Below are 12,007 nucleotides of genomic sequence, written 5' to 3'. Positions count from 1 at the left end.
TTGGCTGCATTCAGTGGCTGGGAGGAGTTAGGTAGAGTCTCTGCAGTGGGGAAGGGTCAAAGGGACTGGTGCCTTCCAGGAAGGGAAGTGGGAGGCAGGGTAACCAAGCAGGAGGTAAAAAGGACCAGAGACATTCCCTGGGACATGACAGCACATGGAACAGTGGGTTATGGAACCCAAGTTTGCTTCAGAGGCAGCACCTGGGGACTGGCTTGGAAAAGCAGCTGACAAGAAAAGGGTCCCCTCCTCCACCAGGAAGCGGAAGGTGCTCGCGCACCAACCTCCTGTGGCTCCAGTGTTTATTTTGAGTGGATTTCTGCACCTTAACAATCATTGTGGAGATGATACAGACCCTTTACTGAGATGACTCTGGGGGTGTTTGTTGGGAATGGAGGGTTAGGAAGGTTTTGAAAGAAGAGATAATGACACGTCTCCACCCTGAGTGAAGTTTGCAGGGAGGGTGACACTGGTACCCTGGAGGGGCTTGCTGTCTTGACTCCATGATCAGCTTTAGCTCAGTCCTGCTGTGGTGTCCCTACCCCAGAGGCGGGTTAGTAAACAGTACATAATGAAAGCTTAGGACCAGGCATAGAGTCTACATTCTGGGCTCAGGGAGCCCAGCCAGCATGTTGGAAAAGTCCCTTTCCCTTGTGTAAGCCCACCTCAAGAGCCCTCTCCTCTTAAGGAGCCCTCAGAGGCAGGAAAATTCAGGTACCTCCTCCTGTTAGCCCTCTTGACCACACTGGCCCTGTCCAGCACTTGGCATGTCAACTTATGCCCACTGACTGGTTTATAACCCCCAGCACTTGGAGGCTCTGCCTCCAGCAGGAAATGGAAGCATGGAAAGAGCTATAGTTGGAGCCGACTCCATTCCCTCTCTGCCCTGAGTGCCCTTGGGGAAGCGGCAGAATGTCTCTCAGCCTTCATTTCCTCTTCTCTAAAATGCAGAGCCTGTGAGGCTCACGTGAGATTAAAGCATTTGCAAGTGTGAAGTGTTATCTGAACCTGAGTTATTGAAAGCAGCCAGATGCACAGAAGCTTGTTGGGTATGCACATGGCGGAGACACAAGGCCGCCAGGCTCTCAGGGCGTTTCTCTGGATGGCAGGTTGACAGCTATGGGAATCTTCCACGACACAGTCCATGCAGGTTTGTACCAGAGGCCTGGCCTCCAGCCACCCATTTCTGGGTGTCAGTGGCTGGGGCAATTTGAAGGGATGGAGAGGGCCACCCTACTTCCAAAAAGCTCATTGCAAGACACCCTCCCACCCCCCACCCAGGGTCATTGTTTTCTTATAGCAATTTACTCTTATTGAATGTCAATTTTCTGGGAGGTTATTGGCCTAAACCAGGCTATTTAATGTATGTTGGTTTCATTTATACTCAAAATTGTGCTGATAACCTGAGAAGAATTGGGTGGCTACTTTTTCTGAGTTGGGGTGATTGTAGGAGGAGGTGGTGTAAGAAGGGGACTAATCTGTGGAGCCTGGGCCTGTGCTGGAGCTTGGAGCAGGCAGCATCCTGGGGTCAGGGGAAGGAACCCAGACCTTGGACCGTACGGTTTCAGTTCACAGGCCCATGATCATCTTCTGCTCCATTGTTCTCCAATGACATCCTGTTTCCTCAACTCTAAATTGAAAATAATTCCCATTCCTCTCTGGGTGCCTGTGCATCTTGTTCACATCCTGGGTAGAGTGTTTATGTCTCTTCATGAAGGCCCACCTGGTGCAAAGCGGAGGGCCTTTCCTTGATTCCTCTTCCTGGTCAAGCAGCTCTGGGCTTCCAGGCCAGAGCTCACATTTTCTAGTCAATGGGCCCAGAATCCAGAGAGAGTTCACAGAGTCCTGGTTCCTCCTGCCTTGTAGAGACTCTTCTTCCTAAGCCAAGGCTGCAGGGTTCGATTGCCTCCCAAATCAACCCAGGGAGAGCCATAAACAACTACTCGCTGGCTGAGTCATTTCTGTAGGGGGAACCTCAGTTTCTGAGTTAGCAGATTGGCATGGTCTCAGTAGATCATTGTTCTCCAAGTGTGGACAGAGGATGACCTGCATCAGAATCATGGGCAGGGGGTGGGGAATGTTTGTTAGAGATGCAGATTAACGAGTTCTGTACTATAGCCCCAGGATACCCTAGTTCTAGCTTCTGGCTTGCTTTAGAAAGTACAGGGTGCCTCTTGCTCCCACATGTGGGGTTGGGGGCCAACTGGCTCACTCAGCACCCTTATCACTGAGTTCAAGGGGCCAGGAGCCTGGGGAGGCCTGGCTGGTTGTTTTTCCTCCTGGATGGACACACAGACTCTTCCTTACCTAGCAATGATAGGAAGAGCTAGCAGGGAGGTCTGTGGAATGTGGGAGTTGCTGCCCATTTCTAATGGTTCATTTTCCTAATGGATTTGCAGTAAGGGAAAGAAGTAAATAAAACAGAGGTTGATATGGAGTTCTCCCGTGCATTAGTGACTTACTGAATCCACAGCCGTCAGATGTCCCATTAAGTAGCTTTGTTGCAATAGGAGATTGGATTTGGAGTCAGAAAATCTGGGTGTGGGTTCTGCTTCAGGTGTAAAATCACTCAGTTGGGGTGATTTTTTTTTTCCTTGGAGGACATTTGGCAGTGTCTGGAGACATTTTGGGTGATTATAACTAGGTGACATGCTGTTGGCATCCAATGGTAGGGGTCAGGATGCACAGATGGCCCCCACAACAAAGAAGTATCCAGCCCTAAACGTCAATAGTGAAAGGGTGGAATCCTATCTGAATCTCAGTTTCTCCTTCTGTAAGATGGGGTCAGCCTAGGTCAGTGTTTTTTAAACTGAGTCACAAGCCATGGTCCTAACCAGCACTGCAAAAACTAAACAGAAAAGAATAGAAAACATCCATAACATTTCAGAGTTCATGGCATGTGCTAAGGGCAGATGTGTGAAAGTTCTGCAGACTGTGGTCTGTGTGTGCGCGTGTGTGTGTGCATATATGCATGCGTGTGCGTGTATGCATGTCTAGGGACCTAGAAGACTCCTAGGAGGCATTGCAAACCAGAGTTTGTTACCAGGCTGTCTTGTTTATTTGTTCGTTTATTAACAAATAGAAGTATTTAAAATAAATAACTTTACCATTGTATTGTGGAAATTTTCAAACATACAGAAAAGTTGAAGGAATACAACATTATTATACCCACCACTCAGATTCCGACGTTACTGATTTCCTCTATTCACCTACCATTTACCACTTCAGTTCTGTTTGGTTTTCATTGGCTAATTTCCTGTTTGACTTCTGAAGATTTGCTTGCTGTAAAAACTGTTCTAAGTGAAAATGCAGAGTGGGCCAGACTCCCCAGTTTAGACAGGTATGAAAGGACTAAATTGCAACAAATTTAGTTTAAAGATCTTAATTGGCTCTATTTTAAAATTCTAACACTTCATTTCATAGACTACAATGAGTGTTCCTAAGAACTGAGCAGAAGAAATTGATTTTATAGACAGAAGGGTTGAGGAAAGCAGAAATAGAGAATAAAAGTGGATTGGTTCTTTCTCTTTCAAAGTTACTTAGCTTGTGGAGATTAAAGCAGCTACAACTGGCCCATTCGGGGATTTGGCTTCTCCCTGCCGGCCTCCCCCAACATTCTGCTTTCCCAGAATGCCAGAGAAACACCTTAGTTTTGGTTTGGTGGACATAGAACTTTAGCATGAGTGACTTCATTTTGGTTTGGTCTCAGTCCAAACCAATAGTCTCCTTTATGTTTTGTTCAATACAGGACAAAATTCCTTTAACCTATATGACACCTCGGTTTTCTCCTGGCAAGCACTGGTGTGGAGTTCTGCAGACTGTGGTCTGTGGACCTTCTCTGCCTGGCTGGGAGTGAGGAGACCTTCCTTAACTGGACTTACCAGTGGTCCTGGTCATGGCAGCAACACCGCAAATCAAGAGATCTTCCTGTTTTCTGAGCTTGGTTCCACAGGCAACCTTGCCTCTTTTGCTAAGGAATTAGAGCCCACACTCCCAGCTCCTCCTAGAAGAAGATCGATTTCTTCATCATTTCCAAGGCTAGTCTGGAAATTATGGGTCCTGTGTTCCATACCCTCAGGACCTCTAAGATACTGTGCCCCCCTGTTGGACCTCTGTCTTCACTGACTGCCCTCCATCTCCCCTCTTCCCTCCACCAGTTCTAAGTCTCCAAGGCTTGAGACTCAGACTCTAAACTGACCCTTTGGGCTCCTTCAACCCTATGGCCAATCCATTGTCTTTGGTTAACAAGGGCCCAGCCCAAGAAGCAGTTCTCAGAGACCAGCTGTGGAAGCTTAAGCTTTGATAACGCTATGGAAAATGCCTCACCAGTTTTCTGTCTTTCATGCCAGCTGCCCTTACCCTTGTCCCTGCGTTTGTCCCTCACAATGGGACCATCGACAGAGTCTATTTTATGATGTGTTTGACCATTCAAACATCTCTAATGGCAATACACATCGTTTATTGAATCCTTACTAAGATTCTCTGCACTGTGGGTGGCAATTTATCTACACTGTCTCTAAACTTCTAGAGAATCAAATGTGGTAAATTGAGGTGGGGCTCATGAATCTCCATTTTAAACGAACAGCACAGAGATTCTGATTTGGGCTCTCCTAAGATTGATATTTAATTAGTTAATTAAATTCTGGGGATGGAACACAGGGCTTTGTGCAGGCTAGGTAAGTGCTCTGCCACTGAGATATACCCCCAGCCCCCAGGATAACGTTTTAAATGACATTATTTTAGAATACCTATTACCAACAACCGGGACTCTTGCTTCTGTTTGCTACTTGACAGTGTGATCAATTGCTGAATGCTTTTCTAATCTTTGTATCTAGATTGTGAAAAGGTCTCTAGTAGTCATCATTGAGGTCACTGTAAAGTGATCAAGCTTTTCTAGTTTTCTTTTGTGAAGTGTAAGAGTCCATTGAGATCTATGTATCCAGAAGGCACCCCATAAGAATTTTTAGATGAATGGAAAGATGAATGAATAAATGAGATTTTAAAGGAGATTTCTGTTGCCCATTTTAAAAGTCTTTTTTGGGGGGAATTTTCCACTGAGAAAAGATTATAGAGGTAATAGTATTAATACATTTAATACTTTTTTGGGGGTTATAATCACTACTACTCCTCTTTTCTCTTTTAGGGGACTTCCAAAATGGCAAGAGAGTGAGACTCTCTGTGTATCTTGGGGAATTTTTTGACATTCATTTGTTTGTCAATGGTACTGTGATGCAGGGGGACCAAAGGTAAGTCAGAAGTGCAGAATGTCCAATTTGAAAGGACCCTGGGGATTCCCTGGCACAAGCCCTCGTGTTTCTGATGAAGAAGCTGGGGCCCAGTGAGAGGAAGAAAACGTACTCAGAAGTGAGTAGCAGGGCTGGGCAAGAGCCTCAGCCTCAGCCTCAGCTCAAAAAGTGAATGAGCTAGAACCTCATTCCCTTTGTGCCATCGTCTGAACCTTGTAGCGTGGGCTTGGAAGGGTAGAGAGATGTCCCAAAAATGCACGAGAAGCCCAATACTGAACATGTCCTCTACTTTCCAGAATCTCCATGCCCTATGCCTCTAAAGGGCTGTATCTGGAGACTGAGGCTGGGTACTACAAGCTGTCCAGTGAGGACTATGGTTTTGTGGCCAGGATCGATGGCAGCGGCAACTTTCAAGTCCTGCTGTCAGACAGACACTTCAACAAGACCTGTGGGCTGTGTGGTGACTTTAACATCTTTGCTGAAGATGACTTTAGGACCCAAGAAGGTAAGGTTTTCTGGGCTCCATTTCCCTAAAGTGTGGTTATGCTTTTTACCTCCCTACTTACAGACTCTCACTAATATTCCTCCCCTGGCATTCATGCCTCGTCATGACCTCACCTCAATTTATTTTGCCAATCTGCTCTGTTAATATTTTACCTCAGTGCCTAGACACCCTGGTCAACCTACAACTTCGAGGCTCTCAAACCTGACTTTGTTCAATTTTGAATTCCCCATAGAAATGGGGGAATCACATGTGGTAGATGGTTGGAAAATACTGGAAGGTTTGAGTAGACCCTTCTGAACCCACTACGATTGAATAGATGAAATGTATAGAGTGAGCCTCCACACTGTACAGAAAGGCTAATTATCTAGGCACGGTGGTTCATACCTGTAATCCAAGCGACTCTGGAGGCTGAGGCAGGAGGATCACAAGTTTTAGGCCAGCTTTAGAAAGACTCTGTCTTAAAAATAAGACAGGGGCTATAGTTCAGTGGTAAAGCTCTCCTAGGTTCAATCCCTACAAAAACACCAAAAAGCCTAGTTTATGTATGCTTGTGAGCAACAGAAGATAATATAGATGTGAAATCACTATTAATCTTTTTAATAATTTTAATTCCATAAACATTCAGTTAGTGATATTCCCTTGTAAAAACAACCTTTGTATATAAATTATTCTCTTCCTTATCATGTATCTACCTTCTGATTTAGGGGAAAACATGCAGAGAAAACAGTAGAGTGAAAAATAATAAGGTCGTTTGTTTTTATCTTCTCTAGCACTGATTTCTCAACCTTTTTATTATCCAATATGTAAACTTTAGGCTATCAGTTTTCCTTTAAATATCACTTTAGCTACACCACACCAATTATTTTAATATATAACACAGTTTAATTTTTGTGGTAAAATACATTTTCCTACTTTCCATTTTGAGCTCTTTCTTAACCTATAGTGTGTTTAAAATTTCCAAATGTTTAGAATTTTTAAGGTAAATTTTTGGTAACAAAATTGATTTCTAAATTAAATTAGCAACTTGTGGAGGCTTATTTGTAGCTAGTACTTGATCTTTTCTTAAAAATGTTCTATCTATGCTCAAAAATAATGTATTTTCTGATTGGTGAAGGAGTCCATATTTGTTTGTTGAATTAGGTTTGTTAATTGTGACGTTAAAATCTTCTATATGTTTACTACTTTTTGTCTGCTTCATCTACCAGTTACTAAGAGAGCTGTATATATATTTTTTACAATGTTGGTAAATTTTGTCAATTTCTTGTAATTCTGTCAAATTTTGCTTTATACATTTTGAGTGTTTGCTATTAACTTTTAGAAATATTATGTCTTTCTAGTGAATTGCTCCTTTACATAATGAACCCATTATTTATATATTTTAATTAGCCCTTTATCGTTATACATAGGAGTTGGGCTCATTTTGACAACTCATCCATGCATGGAAATTGATTTCAGATCATGATCTCTCCCCTTTCCCTCCTTCCCTCCATCTCCTCCTGTATTCTCAGCTGCACTCTACTAGACTTCCTTTCATTTTTAACAATGCCTTTTGCCTTGAGACCTGATATTAATATTGATACTCTACTTTTTTATGTGGTTAGTGGTTGTTTGATATATCTTTTTTTTTTGTACTTTCAATTGTTTTGTGTGATTTTGTTTTAGATGTGTCTCATGAAAGTTGCATGAAGCTGGATTTATTATATGTTTTAAAAATGGCTATTAAGGTGCAGTAAAATTCACCCTTTCAGTGTGTACTACTCAAATGCCTCATGTCCTTTTGTAGTCGAACTTACCCACAATTCTTAGCCCCTGGTAATCACTGACCTTTTTTCCTCCCGTGTTCCTATAGTTTTGATTTTTTCCAAAATTTTTTTTATTGGTTGTTCAAAACATTACATGGTTCTTGATATATCATATTTCACACTTTGATTCAAGTGGGTTATGAACTCCCATTTTTACCCCGTATACAGATTGCAGAGTCACATCAGTTACACTTACATTGATTTACATATTGACATACTCATGTCTGTTGTATTCAGCTGCCTTTCCTATCCTCTACTATCCCCCCTCCCCTCCCCTCCCCTCCCCTCTTCTCTCTCTACCCCCTCTACTGTAATTCATTTCTCCCCCTTGTATTCTTTTTCCCTTTCCCCTCACTTCCTCTTGTATGTAATTTTGTATAACCCTGAGGGTCTCCTTCCATTTCCAAGCAATTTCCCTTCTCTCTCCCTGTCCCTCCCACCTCTCATCCCTGTTTAATGTTATTCATCTTCTCATGCTCTTCTTCCCTACTCTGTTCTTAGTTACTCTCCTTATATCAAAGAAGACATTTGGCATTTGTTTTTTAGGGATTGGCTAGCTTCACTTAGCATAATCTGCTCTAATGCCATCCATTTCCCTCCAAATTCTCTAATTTTGTCATTTCTTAATGCAGAGTAATACTCCATTGTGTATAAATGCCACATTTTTTTTTATCCATTCGTCTATTGAAGGGCATCTAGGTTGCTTCCACAGTCTTGCTATTGTGAATTGTACTGCTATGAACATCGATGTAGCAGTGTCCCTGTAGCATGCTCTTTTTAGGTCTTTAGGGAATAGACCCAGAAGGGGAATAGCTGGATCAAATGGTGGTTCCATTCCCAGCTTTCCAAGAAATCTTCATACTGCTTTCCAAATTGGTTGCACCAATTTGCAGTCCCACCAACAATGTACAAGTGTACCCTTTTCCCCACATCCTCGCCAGCACTTGTTGTTGTTTGACTTCATAATGGCTGCCAATCTTACTGGAGTGAGATGATATCTTAGGGTGGTTTTGATTTGCATTTCTCTGACTGCTAGCGATGGTGAGCATTTTTTCATGTACTTGTTGATTGATTGTATGTCCTCCTCTGAGAAGTGTCTGTTTAGGTCCTTGGCCCATTTGTTGATTGGGTTATTTGTTATCTTATTGTCTAATTTTTTGAGTTCTTTGTATACTCTGGATATTAGGGCTCTATCTGAAGTGTGAGGACTAAAGATTTGTTCCCATGATGTAGGCTCCCTATTTACCTCTCTTATTGTTTCTTTTGCTGAGAAAAAACTTTTTAGTTTGAGCAAGTCCCATTTGTTGATTCTAGATATTAATTCTTGTGCTATGCGTGTCCTATTGAGGAATTTGGAGCCCGACCCCACAGTGTGTAGGTCGTAGCCAACTTTTTCTTCTATCAGATGCCTTGTCTCTGGTTTGATATCAAGCTCCTTGATCCATTTTGAGTTAACTTTTGTGCATGGCGAGAGAAAGGGATTCAGTTTCATTTTGTTGCATATGGATTTCCAGTTTTCCCAGCACCATTTGTTGAAGATGCTGTCCTTCCTCCATTGCATGCTTTTAGCCCCTTTATCAAATATAAGAAAGTTGTAGTTTTGTGGGTTGGTTTCTGTGTCCTCTATTCTGTACCATTGGTCCACCCGCCTGTTTTGGTACCAATACCATGCTGTTTTTGTTACTATTGCTCTGTAGTATAGTTTGAAGTCTGGTATCGCTATACCACCTGATTCACACTTCCTGCTTAGCATTGTTTTTGCTATTCTGGGTCTTTTATTTTTCCATATGAATTTCATGATTGCTTTATCTATTTCTACAAGAAATGCCATTGGGATTTTGATTGGTATTGCATTAAACCTATAGAGAACTTTTGGTAATATCGCCATTTTGATGATGTTAGTTCTGCCTATCCATGAACAGGGTATATTTTTCCATCTTCTAAGATCTTCTTCAATTTCTCTCTTTAGGGTTCTGTAGTTTTCATTGTATAAGTCTTTTACCTCTTTTGTTAGGTTGATTCCCAAGTATTTTATTGTTTTTGAGGATATTGTGAATGGAGTGGTTGTCCTCATTTCCATTTCAGAGGGTTTGTCGCTGATATACAGGAATGCCTTTGATTTATGCTTGTTGATTTTATATCCTGCCACTTTGCTGAATTCATTTATTAGCTCTAATAGTTTCTTTGTAGACCCTTTTGGGTCTGCTAGGTATAGAATCATGTCATCTGCAAATAGTGATAATTTAAGTTCTTCTTTTCACAGTAATATGATATTAAGCCTTCTAAGTCTGGCTTCTTCTCATTAACATAATCCATTAGAGATTCATCATGTTGAGTGTATCAATAACTTGTTCCTATTTATTGCTGAAGAGTAGTACCTAAATTTGGTTATCTATTCACCAAAGAATACTTTGTTTCCAGTGTTGGGGAATTATGAATGAAGGCACAGATGTCCCTCAAATTTAATTATAGTACAATACACATAACAAAATTGACTATCTTACCATTTAAAAATTTTTTGTAGTTGTAGATGGACACAATGCCTTTATTTTATTTGTTTATTTTTATGTGGTGCTGAGGATAGAACCCAGTGCCTTCCGCATACTAGGCAAGCGCTCTGTTGCTGAGCTACACAGCCCCAGCCCTTAACCATTTTAATGTATATAGTTCAGTGACACTAAGTACATTCATATTGTTGTGCAACCATCTCTACTATCCATCTCCAGAACTTTTCATTTTGCAAAACTGAAATCTATCCATCAAATAGTAAGTCCCCATTCTTCCCTCCCAGCCCTGGAAACCACCACTTTACTTTGGTCCCTATGATTTTGACTACTCTAAGTACCTTATTAAGTGGAATCATGCAGTATTTGTCTTTTTGTAACTAATTTATTTCACTTTTCACAATGTCCTTAAGGTTCATTTATGTTGTAGCATGTGTCAGAATTTTATTTCTTTTTATGGCTGTCTAACATTCCATTGTAGGTTTATACCACACTTTGCTTATCCTTTCACTCATCAGTGGAGATGGAGTGCTTCCACATTTTAGCTGTGGTAAATAATGCTGTTATGAACATGGGTATACATGTATCCCTTCAGACCCAGCTTTCAATTTTTGTGGGGTTCTACCCAGAAGTATAATTTTATTGTATATAAATTATATCCATATGGTAGTTCTGTTTTTAATTTTCCTCCCAGTACTGGGGATTGAATCCAGGGATGCTCTACCTTTGAGCCATATCTCTGGCCCTTTGTATTTTTTAAATTTGAGACAGGGTCTCACTAAATTGCCCCGGCTGGCCTTGAACTTGTGATTCACCTGCCTCAGTCTTCCAAGTCTCTGGAATTCCAGGTGTGCACCACTACATCTAACTAGTCTTTAAAATTTTAGGAAGCCATTATACTGTTTTCTGAGTGGCTGTGCCATTTTACACTCCCACCAAGAGTGCAGAGTGTTCTGATTTCTCTGCATCCTTGCTAGTGTTTATTTTTTGTTCCCATCCTTATCGGTGTGAAGTGGCATTCATGAATAGGGTTTGTCTATAGACATATGCTTTAATTTCTCTGGGTAAATATCTAGTACTGGGATTGTGTTTTTCCATCTCTCTTTATCCTTCTGTATTGCTTTTTGGGTGGTTTACTTAGGTCATACGCTGTACTCATGGTGGTTGCTGAGAACCAATTGTGTGCATCTCTTCCCAACTCCACATTCAGTAACATCATGTTGGTAACACCATGGAAATCAGCAAGTGGTATAAACTGGGGTTTTGCTTTCCCTGGAAAGTTGCTTTGTCACCACTTTACTAAGTAGTAAGTAGATCTAAGTAGATCTGTCTTCTAGTTCACTAATTCTCTCTTCACTCTGCCTAATTTACAGATGATGTTTATTCTGTCAATTGAAGTTTAACTTTATTTTATTGACTATGCTTTTAATCTTAGAAGGTAAATCTATTTTTCTTTTCAGTTATTTTTTCTTGTTATGTTCTTTTATTAAGTTTCAATTTTTTAATAGCCATAATCTAAAATAGGTTTGTTTTAAAAGTTCTATATAAAAATTTCATTATCTGAACTTTTTGGAGCTCAGTCATGCAAATTTTGGATCTGCTGACTCTTGTTTATAGTGGATTGTTTCCTGTTGTTACAGATGGCTCAGTCCAGGGAGCCTGCCTGGATCCCTATGGGTTGGATTCGACAGGAGGTCCACATAAGAGATAGACAAAAGATGTAAAAATGAATAATGAACTTACTTTATGCTTTATACTTCAGTTTTATCAAACCAGGGAGAAGCAGCTAGATTGCTTCTCTCTGCCCATCTCACAGAGACAATTACAATTTATAGAAACAAAAGCTAGGTGAAATGCATAATGTAGAGCTCTTTAGCTTATGTTAGACGGGCTTGAGTGGGCACTCTCTGTGCCTATCTTCTTTGGCACCTGTGAGGGTGAGGGGTAGAAGCC

The 12,007-nt window shown here is 41.3% G+C and overlaps 1 protein-coding gene across 1 annotated transcript in view; it reads left to right on the top strand.

The window, feature by feature from the left end:
* Positions 1 to 12,007, top strand: part of VWF (von Willebrand factor) — a 177,036-nt gene that overhangs the window by 4,757 nt on the left and 160,272 nt on the right. Inside the window, exons 4-5 of the mRNA XM_081309814.1 lie at positions 5,141 to 5,243; positions 5,540 to 5,748. Coding sequence (XP_081165940.1) covers positions 5,141 to 5,243; positions 5,540 to 5,748 — 312 coding nt within the window. The remainder of the gene's footprint in view (positions 1 to 5,140; positions 5,244 to 5,539; positions 5,749 to 12,007) is intronic.

This window comes from Spermophilus citellus (genome assembly GCF_964194105.1).
Source record: "Spermophilus citellus genome assembly, chromosome: 10".
Lineage (NCBI taxonomy): Eukaryota > Metazoa > Chordata > Mammalia > Rodentia > Sciuridae > Spermophilus > Spermophilus citellus.
The sequence above is the reverse complement of the archived record's forward strand: the minus strand, read 5'-3'. Positions and strand labels throughout refer to the sequence as shown.